Below are 15588 nucleotides of genomic sequence, written 5' to 3' on the forward strand. Positions count from 1 at the left end.
AAAGACATTATCAGAAGGTTGACTCCAGAGAAGTTGGTTACCTGCTAGAACAACACTCATTAAGAGAGAGGACAGAATGCAGAGGCTCCGTAGCATATCACCCACTGGACCAAATATACACATGCATATATACATATATACATATGCATACATACATATATACATACATATATACATGTGTATATACACACATATATATTATATACCTTAACAGACATATAAAAAAATGAAGCATAAAATTTTGACTTGTAGTCAAGAAGCAGAAGCAAGTAGAAACTGACTCCAACCTGGCCCAGATGCCATTTACACAGTCATTATACATTTTCAAGGACTCAAGAAAATACCCAGTTGCGATAAGTTAAGAATACATGGGAATCTCAGCAGAGAAATAGAGCTAATGTGTGCTAAATGGAAATTCTATAACTAAAAATAAGGTTTGAATTTAAAAAGTAAACGTATTCGTCAGGCGGTGGTAACACACACCATTAATCAATAACAGCACTTGGGAGGCAGAGATAGGCAAATCTGTGAGTTCGAGGTCAGCCTGGTCTACAAAGCAAGTTCCAGGATGGTATCCAAAGTTACCCTGAGAAACCCTATCTTGAAACTCCTCCCTTGCAAAATAAAATAAAATAAAATGTAATGAGTTAAAGAGTTATTTTATTGGCTAACTATTGGATGTGAAATAGATTAAGGGAAGTTTCCAAAATAAAGGAAAGTGATTAAAAGCTATTTTAAAAGCATGTAGGCAGAGCCTTGGGACAATATTCATAAGTCTTACATATACACAATAAGTATTTCAGAAAGAAAAGATAAAATGAGTGAAAAAAACTGGCATTGACACCCTCTCCAATTTTTTAAAAACATAAATCTACAGATTAAAAAAATCTCAGCCAGGGCTGAAGAGATGGCTCAGTAATTCGGAGCACTGGGTACTCCTCTGGAGGAATCTGGTTCTGATTCCCAGCACCCACACCGTGAATCACCAAAGAAGACCTTAGCAAAACCCGAACAAGATGCAGTTAAAGAGAAACCACACCAAGATGTAGTTGTTTGAAATCAGAGACAAAGATAAAATCTTAAAACCATCCAGAAAAATAGTGACATAGTACAAGTTGGACAGGTAGGTGGACTCAGAGACACGAAGGCCACAGAATCACTGTGCAACATTTTTAGGGCTGGACGCTGGACTTAGATGAAGACAGCAATATCAGCTGTTGTGGTTGGCATTTGGCCACCCTCCGCAGCTCACAGTTTGTTCCAGACTGGTGGCATTGGTTTGAGAGGTGGTCAAGCCTTTAGAAAGTTAGGCCTGGCTGCCGGAAGTGAGGGCCTTTGAAGGTGGCAGTGCTCCTGGTATGGGCCGTGGTTTCTGCTCCCTGTGTCTCCCCTACTGAGGAGTCCGTACCTCAGGCCCCTCCTGTCAGGCCTTTCCCACTATGAAACCATAATCCAAAATGGTTCCCTCCTCTCACGTTGTTTCTGTCAGGTGTTCACAGTGGTGAGAAAGATGAGCAATACATTAATTTGAAATCTACTACCCACAGGAAATACCATTGGAAAGTGATGGTGAAATAGATCATTCCAAATAAATAAACCCTAGATATTATCCCCAGATCTGCGTTACAACTCATTCTGTTAAGTTCTCCACTGGGAAGGGAAATGGTACTAGATAGAGCATGAGGCCCAGAAGAAAAGAAGAACATTAGAAATAGTAAGTATAAAATACTAGAAATTATTTTCTTAATTTGTTTAAAATAATGATTGTTTAAAGCCAAAAAATATGTACATTGTGTATAATGTATGCAGGTGTATTTTACATGGCAATAAAAAAAAGATGGCAGATAAATGGAGCTACATTTTTGCAGGGTTCTTGTGTATTATGACAATTAGTAAAATATAAGCTCTTAATACATTAAGATAATTTAAGGACGTAAGCGCTAAGCCCCGGAACAACCACTAAAAGTTAAGATAAACGTACTAGCAGAAAGCCAGGAGTAAGATTTAGATGTGCTAATGGGAAATACCGGATTAACACCAAAGAAAGCAAAAGGAGACTCAACCAAAACAGGATGGAACAAAAAAGATACAAATTTCCAAATGGTAGATTTAAATCCATCAGTGCCATCATTACATTTTATGGAAATGAACTAAAAGCTCCAACTGAAGCACAGAGATTACCAGACTAAATTTAAAAACTACGAACTAACTGAAAACTATATGCAAGAGACATCAAAACCTAAATAGACATATTTGGATGAAAAGTGGGAAGTACCTAAGACAAAGAGTATGCCTTAGAAAGGTGGAATGCTTATTATATTAATATAGAAAATAGACTTCAAGGCAGGAGTGTAACTAGAGATAAGAAAAAGAGTTCAGAATAATTGTTAGGAAGGCCAAATCAGGACTAGTGCAAGGCTTGCAACTAATCTTGTGTTTTATTCTTCAGAACTTGTATGCTAGAAAGAGAACACTAACTTCTGCAAGTTGTTATCTGACTTTCACAACACACACACATGCGCAAATGTAATTTTTATTTAAAAAGTAAAATTATTAGGAAATCATAAAAGCCAACAAAATAAAAAGGGCATATACACAATAATAAAGACTGTAATAACTTCCTTTCAATACTGCACCCAGATGAAAACGTCTGTGGCCAGATGGGTGACCTTAACAACATTGTCATTACTTAAATTATTTATAGAATCAACTGGGAGATAAAAACCCCTCAGCTTTAGAATATATGTTCTTTGTAAAAATGCACACAGGGGCTGGAGAGATGGCTCAGTGGTTAAGAGCACTGCTGCTCTTCCAGAGGTCCTGAGTTCAATTCCCAGCAACCACATGGTGGCTCACAACCATGTGTAATGAGATCTGGAGCCCTCTTCTGGCATGTGGGCACACATGAAGGCAGACTGTTGTTTACATAATAAATAAATCTTTGAAAATAAATAAATAAAAAAATGCACATAGGATGTTGGCCAAGTCATACAACGTGCTGGGCTAAGGAATGTCATACATTAGCATCTCTGTGGTTCACAGTGCACTTGTCCTAGTGTGCTTTCTGCTGCTGTGATAGATACCATGACCCAAAGCAAACTGGGTTTATCTGGCTTACAATTCCACATCACAATATTTCTTTGGGAGAAGTCAGGATGGGAACTCAAAACAGAAATCTGAAGGCAGGAACTCAAAGACAAGATCATAAATGGATACAGTAGGCTTACTCTCCATGGCTTGCTCAGCTTTTTTCTTGCTCAGCTTTTTTATACAGTCCAAAATCACCTACCCAGGGGATGGCATCACTCACAGTGGGTGGGACACTCCCATTTCAATTATTAAGAAATGCCCCAATGCCCACAGACTAATCTGATGGAGCCAATCTCTCAATAGAGTGTCCTTTCCCATGTGATGCTGTTTTGTGCCGAGTTGACAAAAAGTAACCAGAACAATACCTACACTAGAAATAACCACTTCTAGAAAGCCTTAAATACTTGAGGATAACATATTTCAAAGAAGCAGGTCAAAGAAGAAATCCTAAGAGTAATTAGAAACTCTTTCAGCTGAGACAAAAATGAAAGCACACTGTATTAGAAACAGTGGAGCGCAGGTAAAGCAAAGCTATGAGGGCAAGTCATAGCTTTAAAGGCATTGTATCTAAAAGGTAGGAGCCGCCCCAGTCAACATCTTAATCTTACTAAACAACTAGAAAAAGAAAAGTGAAACAAATGAGTACTAAGAAGAAAAAAAAAATCAGTGAACTAGAAAACAAAAAAATTAACACAGCCAAAATACAGCCTTTAAAAAAGATTACTAAACATCGATACACCTTAGTTTAGATTAGTCAAAACAAAACATGTTAGCACTATCAAGAATGTCTGAACAGAAACTCCCTGCTTGGTGGTAGTATCAAATAAATGTATATAATGTACAGATTATGATAACAGGACTTAGTCCACGTTACGTCTAAGAGACTCTCCCTGCTCTCCTGGACGTCTTCTATTGTAAGGTGTTAATCAAATATATATCACATGGAGTATTGTAACAGTACGGGGCCATTTAGGCTCTGTCCGAAGAGAAGCCCCCAGTGTTCATGAACTTTTAGTGGAAAGTGTTAGTGAAATAAATGTATATAATGTATATAGCAATAGAGGAGGAGTATTTAGGTTGGAGGGGATGCACCTCCACAGCACCGACACTGCTCCTGGCTCCCCGGAAGAGTCCCAGCAACTGCACACAAACACCTCCCGGGGCGGAGACACAGGTGGCCCGCGGAGACCTGCCCCGCCCGCCCTCGCTTGCCCCACCCCCGGCCCTTCTGCGCAGGCGTGTGGCAGGCGTCCCGGGGCTCGAGGGGCGGGGCGTGGCCGGCGGCTGGGCGGGGCGGGCGCGGGCTGGTGGACTGGTGAGGTGGCGTCGGTGCGGTCGGGCGGCGCGGTTTGGCGCGATGCTGAGGCCCCATCCTGGAGCCCGGCTGCCCTGAACGCCCGAGCCGCCCGCGGGGCCCATGGCGGAGCACTGCGAGCCCACCCGCCCCTCGGAGGACGAAGACGAGGAGCGGGAGCCGCTGCTGCCTCGGGTCGCCTGGGCCCAGCCGCGGTGGGGCGCGCCCGGCAGCGCTATGAGGCTGCAGGCGAACGAGGGCGCGGCCGTCCTCCGCGAGCCCGCCACCGACGAGCCGCCGCTGGCCTCCGGGGACGCGTCGACCTCCACGAACTTATCCATCGAGCTGGACCGGTCCCGCGTCTCCGGCTCAGGTACGACCCATGTGCGCGCGCAGCCCGCCTCTCCCTGCCTCAGTTTACTCTCACCTTTCCCTCTGTGGCAGGCGGACAGGGATCAGTAAAGTCTCACTCTTTAGGCTCCCCGAGAGAGTCAGTCCAAGTGGGAACCAAACATTAAGGGAAACTTCACCCAAGACCGTGACGTAAGTTGTTGGTTCAAGTTTGGACTTAAGTTCTGAATTGAGAACTCACGACGATCCAGAAAGTCGGACGCCTCGGAGTCGTGAGTTTACTAGGCGGATGACAGTCGAGAGACATAAAGAAAGAATGACCAGTTGCCGCTGAGACAAGTTTGAAAACTTTCTATTAAATGTTGCTATTGTGACGTTAGCCAGAGGGGGCAGAGGCTGGTGAAATATACTTTGCCGGCTGCAAAGTATATTTGTGCATTTAAAAAGAAAGCACCTTTGCAGCATCATGTGGGCTGATTTGAAGTGGACTGGTTACCTTTGAAAAAGAGGCTGACAGATGATGTTTAAACTAAAATTTAGGCATGCTGTTGCAGGCCTGGATATCTGTGTGGTGAGTTTGGGGTGGTGGAGTGTAGTTCGACTCATTTGGCTGAACCGGGTAGGTTTGTATGCGATCCATCTGGAGTCTAGACAGGCTTGTTTCTGAAAACAAAACTCCTACTTGTTGGTGTTAGGATGGATCCAAAGAAGTGGTATATACATTGTTCATCATTCCATGTGACCGTTTATAGAAATGCCACAGGAAAGGTAGTTTTTATTAATACTGCTTATTTTCCTAGAAGTTGCTATGTTTTACTTGACCTACAAATGTGCTGGGTTGCTTGAAAGGATTTTGGACAGAGCAAGTCAAGAGTTCTAACTGAACTTTCGTTCAAACATAAACACTCTAAATAAGCATCCTAAAGGAAACGTCTCTCAAATGCACCAAATGCCTGTCTGCCATTCCCATGACATTAGCTGATGGATGGGTTTGTAAAACAACACCGAGTTGAGCAAAGAGGTGTGAAGTTTCCCATCTTCACAAGTGAACCCTGGTTCAGCCGGCCACAGTGGACACTTTGGCCATATGTGATGTAAAGTCCGATCAGTGATGGAACTGAGATCATATGGCTGCTGCTTGCCTTGTCTTGCCCCAGAGTTACTTTGTGTGTTAGATTTAATAGAGCCTAAGATCTTAAAAGTACATTTATTGTTTGACAGGGTTGGGTCTGTTTTTTTTCTCCTGTTATTTGTGGTAAAAAAAAAAAATTGTAGAAAAAGCCAAAAAGAGACTAGAATGTGATAGAATGCAAGTGAGCTGTCAGAATTCTCAGTGATGATGTTTAAATCACAGTTGACAGTTTGTTAACATCTTAGTTCTCACAGCAGCACGGTAGGGGTTGTCAGTGACCCCCATCTTTACTGTGAGAGTTGAAAATTAATACAACTGTAATGACCAGTTAGCTCCTAGAACTTCAGGAGTAAGTCGTTTGCACAAAGTCAAGTATCCAGGAAGTGCAAACTCAGACTGAGCCTACTTCTTTTTGTTTTTCAGGTCCTGAGCTTTGTTCTCTTTGCTCTAGAACTCTGTGTTACAAAAGAATTGCTACTTTGGGGGTTATGTGGGGTTTTCTTAAATAGGATTTTAATAGTATTCATTAACTGCTTTGTTCTTTTACCTACCGTTCAGTTGTCATGAAACCACCTTTAATTTCAAGATATTCTTGCTTTTTAGATCAGTATGGACATTTGTGGTGTTTAACTATTTTGTTTATATAAACAAGAACTTTATGTATTTAAGCCAGTGGAGAATGCCATACACCTATTATCCTTATATTAACAATGTAGTTGGCAAAGTCTAGAAGTCGCATGAACTATAGTGTTGTTAAGTCAGTGTTCAGTCACCCTAATCAGGGAATCAGATTGTAATAGAGATGATAGTACCAGTGTACCAGTTGTACATGCTGGGCTTAGTTCCCTGCAGACTTCACATGTAATAGATCATAGCTAGTCCTGTGAAATGAATCCTACTTTGGATTCCCACATAGGAAAGCAAGCTTAATAAGCTTGACTTGTGATCCCAACAAACCTGTGATCCCAGCCCTTAGGTGGGCAAAGCAAAAGGACAAGCAAAGACAGTCAAGCCTAGTGTAGGCTGTATAGTAAGTACCAGGCTAGCTAGGGCTGGCATAGCAGGACTCTCTCTTCCAAAAAAAAAAGAAAGAAAAAAAAGGGTTTTAGAAAGAAGGAAGCACAGGGTAGAGAAAAGGTCTAGCAGTTAGAAGATCCAGCATCCATATGGCAGTTCACAGCTTTCTGTAACTCCAGTTCCTTGGATCTGATACAATCTTCTGACCTCCATCCGTACCAGACATGACATGATAAACATACATACTCACAGGCAAAACATTCACACACATAAAATAAATAAATCTAAAAAGTAAATAAAGAGTCAAAATGTAACTTCCTGAAGTCTATTTCAGTGGAAGGAACTCTTAATAGCTGGGGTGGTAGGTGTTGCCTGATCAAGGATCAAGAGGCTAATAATTAACTCTTTAGGGCAAGTTTTACAAGAATACATTTCCTGTGTCTTGACAGTCCACCCAGAATTGAGATTTGAAAGTAAACAATTATGGTACTGAAGATTATTGCTCAGTTGTGCTTAAAATACAGCTATTCCAAGTTGAGTGGGCTGACTCACTCCTGTAATAAGAACACTGAAGGCTGAGGCGAGGAGGCTCAAACACTGGATTAAGGCCAGCCTGGGCAACATAGTGAGCTCAAGGCTATCTTGGCCTAATAAAGTGAGGCTCTTACCTACAAGACAAAACAAAATATGCAGCCATTATTATCCATTTATTATAGAAATGAACAACTCTTATCAAATATCTGAGTATCTCCAGGGCACTAATAAAAAGCAGGCCTTGAGAAAACGATAGTCACCTATATCAAATGATAGCTCGTGTTTGACTGCTGGATGCCCACATAGCTTTGTAGCCTATGGTCACTTAACACAGTTTTGATGGGCTGTGTGTGTGACCTGACAGAGAAAGCTGAGGATTCCCAGGAGGCCTGGAGCATGCTCTTAGATAAGATCAGGGGAGTGGCACCAGTTGGAACCCTTGAGGTATGTTTATTCACCAAACTCATTTGCACTTTTTCTAGAAGGAATTCTAGTTAGTGGGTAAGATGTAGGAAAGAGGAATAAGATGAGTTCTTGTTGGTTTATTTAAATGAAGTTACCATGGTGGGTTACTTTCATCTAACCACAAAGGGTAACACAATAGCTTTTTCAGAATCTATACTGTCCAGAGCACCCACAATAGCCTTTGGTATGGTCAAATGGATACTTTGTTAGCTTTTTAGACAGATTTGTTGAGAGCCTTCCATGTGCTAGTCTTTGTTCTACATCAGATATCAGAAGGAGGTGCTAAGCTTTCCCAGAATTTAGGTTATTTTGTTCCAGTCTTAAACATGAACAGTGGCTGTGAGTTGTGGGAAGGTGGCTTGGTTTTCTGTGGGATAGTAAAGACAATCCGAGCATAAACTGCATGGACATCTTTGAAAATCAGAAGCCTCAATAAGACTGGAACTTGACTACATAGAGGTGACCCAAAAGGTGTTACAAAGATAAAATTGGGATTCTCCATAGAAAATATATTTTGCAGACTAAATTGATGACTAAGTGGTTAAGAAGCTTACTGCTCTTGTTGTAGACTCAAGTCCAGTTCCTGGCACCCAGCTAGGGCAATTCACAGCACTAGGGTTCTCATGCCCTTTTGTAGACTCCAAAGGCACCTCCACTCACAAATACACATAACTCCCTACCACAAACCTATAAACACTTAATTATAAGAAATTTTTTCTAGAGAAAAAAAGAAAATTTTGAAAATTTTCTGATATGGATACAAATAAAAGTAACAGTTTATTCCTTTAAAGTATAAACATAATTTTAATTTAAAAAAATTACAAGGGCCAGGAATATAGTGTAGTGATACAATGGTACTCAAGGGGCTCTAAGCTCAGTCCCTCACATACCTTTTCCCCCAAAGAAAATACACTTAACTATGTCTTCTACTAGTGGAACTCAACCAGATGTCAGCAACAAGCCTTCAAAGCAAATCATCCATAGCACATTAGGCACAAAGCAGTGTAATATCTGTGGGTGTTCTCCAAGTTAAACCCATTACCAGTGCGTATCTAAACCACTAGAATGTGGGAATTGTAGATAGTAATTACCAAGGACACAGCTGATGAAAAATTAGCTACTGAAAACCAGTCGCTTTGATTTGAAAATAGTTAAGATGTAGACTTTTCTCTAATGATAATTAGGCCCAGTTACAAATTCATTCATTCATTTATTACATAAAAGTACCTTTGTAGATTGTGTTGATAAATCCAGGCCATCTTCAAATAAGAGAATGACCATGTCCAGTGGGGAGGATACTGTCTCATGAAGAGGCTGAAAACATCCTGGGTTATTGTACAGAAATGCCTCTTGATTGATCTGATTTTGGTTGAAACCAAATTACTAAATATTTAGAGAGAGGTTGTGGGTTCCATGAGAGCAAGGAAGAGAGTATGTGTGATAAACTCCAAAGTGTATCTCTTGTATCAATTCAGTAACATTTAATAGTAGCAATGTACATGCAGTAGCCAAAGAACTGTTGAAGATGGGAAAGACCACAGTGGTCTAAGAGTTGAATCATTTTAATATAAATTAGTAGCTTATGGCAAGATCCTAAGTAAATAATGCAGTATTAGAAGGCATTGAGAATAGAGTGTCTTTGTTCTGCAATAGATATCTTAGTTCTGGAAGCTCTGTTTATGGAGGAATCATGGAAAACCAAAGCATGGAACTGGGGAGATAGCGCAGTGGTTAAGAGAGCATCATCTGCTCTTTTGATGGGTTTGGTTCCCAATACGTAAGTATCAGACTCACTGCCATCTGTGACTCCTGTTCCAGGGGCTCCAGTGCGCTCCGCAGGCCTCCGCAGGCTCCAGGTACTTGGTGCACATACATACATGCAAGCAATACACTTAAAATAAATACAATTTTTTTTTTGAGACAGTGTTTTTCTGTGTAACTTTGGAGCCTGTCCTGGAACTCCCTCTGTAGATCAGGCTGCCCTCCAACTTACAGAGATTTAACTGCCTCTGCCTCCTGAATCCTAGGATTATAGGTGTGCTCCACCACTGCCCAGCAATACAACATTATTTTTTCAATCTCAAAAGAAAAACGAGGCAGGAAACAGGCAGGAAACTAGGTCTGAACACTTTGATGTGGAAGGTAGTGAAGAGGAAAAGGCTTAGGGAAATGTGAAGTGATTCTCGACTGTGTGAAAAACCATCACAGACATGGGTAAGTAGACGTGGGGTTTGCACCAGGTGGCAGGTCTATGATAGAGACTCCATTCTGGAAAAAGAGGTTTGTATTTGTTTTCATGCATACAAAAAAACAACATAAGAAAAAGAGATAATATCTCTTTGATATCATTTTGTGTACACTCCTCTCAAGATTACTTGCTGGTGATATATTTTGGAAGGTACCCCAGCACTAAGAACAAATAAACACCTTTTCAAGATCGTTCTATCGCTAAGAACTGGTCCATTGGGACTGGGGAGATGGTTCTGTTGGGTATGACTCCCAGCACATGGCTGCTCACAGTCATCACTCCAGTTCCAAGTCAGCGGGATCCAGCACTGTCTTCTGTACCCTCGGGCCCCAGGCAGGCATGCATCTGTTGCAAATATAGGCATGCAGGCAAACACTTATGCCCAGGAAATAAAATAATATTTTTTAAAGGAACCTGTGAATCGCTGAAGTGTAGGAAATACAATTTAACTAATGATAATGGTTACTGGTGCCTATATTATTCAGATAAATATAAATGCCCACCACATGCTGATTTCTACCCAGAGTCACCAAGGTTAAAGTTCCTTGCTTCATTCATAAGGATTTTCAAGGGACAGGATTGTTTGAATGAGCATATCGGGCTTATAGACTTTATTAAAATACTTTGCTTATTCTTTTGAGTAGGTAAAATATGTCCAAATAGCCCTTTTTGTAATATTTTTGTCAGCAAAGATTTTAGAAAATAGTAAACAGCAGTTTTGTTTGGCTGAATTAAAGAAGGTTGATTGTGTTTTGAATTTTCATAATAATGTACATAGAGAATTGAAGTACCTTCCAAATTAAAGTGGAAGTGGCTTTTGGCTTGTCTTCCCATTTTAATGATTCATTATTAATTCATCAGCAGGTGATTATTGAGTGCTTGTTATGTTCTGGAAACTGTGCAAGTTCTGGGGGCACAGCAGTGAAAGAAATCCTTGTCTTCTCAGAGCTCACAAAACAAATCAGGAGATAATGCTCAAATAAAGTGGAGATTAGCAGCAGTTGAGTAAGGGGAAATGGAGGCAACAAGGACTTGGCCTTTGCTTAGAGTAACAGGAAACCCTTGGGCTGTTTATTAAAAATAAATGATATGATTGTGAGTTGGTTTGATATAACTTAAGAAAGAGTTGATAGGGCTGATTTCATTGTAGGAGTAGAGGTTATAAGAGTTTGTGCTTTGGATGCTGATGGATTGTTATAGGTCAATGTGGTCACACAAGAGTGTGAGAGCATTGATGAATCCAAGGGCTTTGACCCAAGCAACTGGACCTGGAATGGAATAGGGCAGAGTGACATAGAGATAAGGAATTGAGTTTTGAGGGTAGTGAACCTTGAGCTGTCTTTTAGCAGCTAAGAAGAGATGCTGGGTACAGTCGTGAGAGTTCAGGGTGGTAGCTGGAAATGGTGAGTGTTGATAAAGAAGAGGGGAGCATGAACTAGACCCGGATAATACATCTACGGCTTCCCATCATCTGCTGAAGGAGGGTGAAAGAAGGGCTTGGTGTAAGTGCATCAGTAATTCTAGGGCTGGGGAGACAGAGACGGCAAATCCCTGGGGTCTCACTGGCAAGCCAGCCTAGGCTAATTGACAGGCTCCCATTCCCAATGAGAGACCCTGTCCATTCTCCAAAAAAAAGTTGTGGTTGGGGAGGTGGTTCAGGGGCCTAAGGATGCTTCACCACCAGAGTCTAATCCCCAGGACCCATGTGGTGGGAACAGAAGATTCCCAAAGTTGTTCTCTGGCTTTACGCATGAGAGCATGCACACATACTAAATAATTAATATTTAAAGGGAGGGAGCTAAAGAGATGGTTGGCAGTTAGGAGCACTGACTGACCTTTCAGAAAACCTGAATTCAGTTCCCAGCACCCACCTAGGTGATCTAATTCCCTCTTCTAGCCTCAGAGGGTATGTGCAGGCAAAATACCCATATACGTTAAAAAAGAAGAGGAGGGGGAAGAGAGGAAGAATGAATGAAAAAGAAGATAAAAAGGAAAAGAGAGAAAGAAAAAACTAATAATAATAATTATTATTATTATTTGATTTTTCAAGACAGTATTTCTCTGTGTAACTGCCCTGGCTGTCCTGGAACTCAGTCTGTAAACCAGGCTGGCCTTAAACTCATAGAGATCCACCTGCCTCTGCCACACAAGTGCTGGGATTAAAGGTGTGCACCACCACTTCCCAGCGACAAATAAAAAATTTTAAAGGGGGACATGTATACCAGTCCTTTGTTTGGTTGACCTTTGACTGTCATGTGTGTACACCTGAATGCACACACAGGTACCCCTACAGGATGCACACAACACAGACTATCTGATGTTTGATTTCCTTTTTCCATATCTTACTGTCTTGAAGTCACTCACACAGGTCCATAGTTTGTGCATCCACGCAGCTGGTCTAACACAGTGATTGCTATTATTTCAGAGATAAATACATTCTTGGAAGATCCAGAATTTGCTGATATTGTACTGAGAGCAGAGCAAGCAATAGAAACTGGAATTTTGCCAGAAAGAATCTCTCAAGGGTCAAGTGGAAGTTACTTTGTGAAGGATTCTAAAAGGGTGAGAACTTCACATATGTATTGTGCACATTTTGGAAGACAAGACTTTAAATGTAAAATGTATGAGTTTCTGGAAATATTTTCCTATTACATCTCTTTGTTTCTCCTTTTCCAAAATAAAGGTCGGTGGTTTCTGTTTTGTTTTACTAATTGCTAAATAATATAGAAATGGAGCTGTTAGTTTCTAGTTGTAACTTTCTGCTCTGATGTTTTCTATTTGGTTCTGTTGGTTGAATCAAGCATTTATTGTATACCCATATTTACAGGTGAATCTGTTAATGCACCTTCATAGTCCCCCCTCTATACCTCTGTGACCATATTAACCAAATACAGGGGAAGTTGAGATTTTTAAAACCTGCCTAATGTCATTTCCCAATGCTTGATTTATTTTTTTAAGGTATAGTTTATTGCCCAAGGAAAATTTCCCTGGTATTATGCCAAGGAAAAGAAGCACGACAAAGCTTGAAGGCACTGGAGTGTAGCAAAGCAAAATGAACTCTCATTCTGGAGTGGAAAAGTCGGTATTCACTTTCTTCCACTGAGTCTGGAGTTTTTCAGAAATGGTGTTGTCTTTTCTAAAATATTTTTGTGTGGTACATAGCCCACCATTCTGTTTCCATGAGCCCCCACCCCCATAATTGAAGTTATATTTTAAAAGTGATTTTTAGCCGGTCTGTGGTGGTGTACACCTTAAATCCCAGCACTTGGGGAGGCAGATCTCTGACTTCAAGGTTAGCCTGGTCTACCGTGAATTCCACGATAGCCAGGGCTACACAGAGAAACTCTGTCTCGAGAAAAAAAAATGTGATTTTTTTTAAAGCATAATTTTATTTGTTTAAAAAATAACAAAAAAAAACAGGGTATAGACATATATGCATGGTCAAACCTACATTTCTTTGGTGGGGGAGTAAGAAATTTTGGATCTCATGTGTCCTGTGCTGGTGAAAACCTGCTCTTTCTGCCTCATAAGTACTGAATTGATGGGTCTGTATTGCCTGGTTTTATGTGGTTCTGGGTTTAGAACCCAAGGCTTCATGCATGCTAGGCAAGCCCTCCACCCAGACCCAGCCCCAGCCCCCACCCCTATTTCTTAAAAATAAAATATACATAATTGTCATTTGCAGGTACTGTCAGTCTTTATTCCAAGTTTTTGTTGTTGTTGATGATAATTTTTGGTTTTGAGACAGACTTCCTCTGTAGCTCATGCTGGCTTAGAACTCATTGTGCAGCAGGAATCCTCTTATCTTAGCCTCTCAAGTGCTAGGGATCATAGTAAATCATAAATCAGGTCACAAGCCTGACTTCCAGGCTTGAGTTCTTAATTTGTTCTTCTTTTGCTCAAGTTAATTTTTTTAGAATTTATTACATTATAAATAAATTATGTTTAAAATTATATTTTTATTTCTTGTCTGAGATAATTGAGCCATAAATTTAATGAGTGTAATTTATTAGATTAGTACTAATGATTGTAGAAACTTTTGGACACCCATAATTATTTTTTTTCTTTATTCTTTTCCCTCTTACCAGAAGAGTTTTGCTACATGTCCCAGGCTGGCCCAGAATTCACTATCCCCCTGTCTTAGCTAACCCAGTAAGTACTGGGATTACAGGTGTTTTACCACCCATGGCCAAAGTTTTTCTTTCTAGGAAAGGCTTAAGATGGGTTCATGAAAAATATAATGGAGAGGCAGGCAGATCTCTGTGAGTTTGAGGCCAGCCTGGTCTACAAGAGCGAGTTCCAGGACAGGCTCTAAAGCTACAGAGAAACCCTGTCTCGAAAAACCAAAAGAAAAAAAAAGAAAAAGAAAAATATAATGGAAAAAAATCTTAGGTATGAACTGTTGATAGCATAGTCATTCAGTTTATGTTGTTTGTGTGCTTAAGAATTAGTTGAGCACCTACTATGTGTCAGGCACTGTTCGGAGTACTGGAGATAAACTCTAGTGGATTCCTTGCTTTTTAAAAATATTTAGCACAGCAGGAAAGGAGATAGTGAGTAAATGTATGTTTGAATGTTTAGTAGATCCTAAGTATTACACAACACTGCTTACATAAAATGCAGTCTGTGGCAAGAGAAACTCTTAAGCTTGTGAGTTTGAAATTAGCCTGGACAACCTGGCCATAAAGAGAAGTGGGATGGTGTTGGGGGGCGGGGCAGACTCCAGTGTTAATTTGAAAGTGCCGTAATTCAAAACACTTGCAGTTAATCTGGTTAAATGGCAGAAGCCTTGTCTCAATTTCTAAGGTTTGACAGAGCAAAAGTTTGAAAAATACTGATAGAATGTAATAATGATTTTAAATTGAGCATAGTTTTTACAGTGTGATTGAAATCAGTCATCTTAGTACTTAAAGATTATGTGTAAATCTTATTTATTGCAGTGCATTTTGTAGATTGTTATCCACCTGTCCATAAAAGTCTAATAGGATTTCTACTTTCCTTTTCCCCCTAGCATATTATTGGTGTGTTTAAACCCAAATCAGAAGAACCTTACGGCCAGCTGAACCCAAAGTGGACCAAGTATGTCCACAAGGTTTGCTGTCCCTGCTGCTTTGGCAGAGGCTGCTTGCTTCCTAACCAGGGGTACCTCTCTGAAGCTGGTGCCTACCTGGTAGATGCGAAGCTTCAGCTGGGCATTGTACCTAAAACAAAGGTAAAGGAGAGTTTGCTGTCAGGCTGATCCTGCACTTAGAGTTCACTTGTTTGTGGACACTTGAGCGATAACTCCCAATGGTAGAGCCAAGTGGAATTCCCCTCATGATAAGTCAGGAACCCAGAGCAGCTGGTTTCTTGCACTCTGGTATATAACCATACAGTAGTCAAGGGGATGTCTCTTGCTCCTGTGAGGTCACAGGATGCTGACAGAAAGGGGAAAGGACGGGGGGGGGGGGGGGGGGG

At 40.8% G+C, this 15588-nt stretch overlaps 1 protein-coding gene across 1 annotated transcript in view; it reads left to right on the forward strand.

The window, feature by feature from the left end:
- Positions 1–4374: 4374 nt before the first annotated feature.
- The window catches only part of Pi4k2b (phosphatidylinositol 4-kinase type 2 beta), a 25764-nt gene continuing 14550 nt past the window's right edge, over positions 4375–15588 (forward strand). Inside the window, exons 1-3 of the mRNA XM_050150018.1 lie at positions 4375–4757; positions 12557–12693; positions 15143–15343. Coding sequence (XP_050005975.1) covers positions 4508–4757; positions 12557–12693; positions 15143–15343 — 588 coding nt within the window. The 5' untranslated portion in view covers positions 4375–4507. The remainder of the gene's footprint in view (positions 4758–12556; positions 12694–15142; positions 15344–15588) is intronic.

The sequence above is a fragment of the Alexandromys fortis genome, unplaced genomic scaffold, assembly GCF_014885135.2.
Source record: "Alexandromys fortis isolate MF-2015 unplaced genomic scaffold, M_Fortis_MF-2015_v1.1 scaffold_0, whole genome shotgun sequence".
NCBI classification, from domain to species: domain Eukaryota; kingdom Metazoa; phylum Chordata; class Mammalia; order Rodentia; family Cricetidae; genus Alexandromys; species Alexandromys fortis.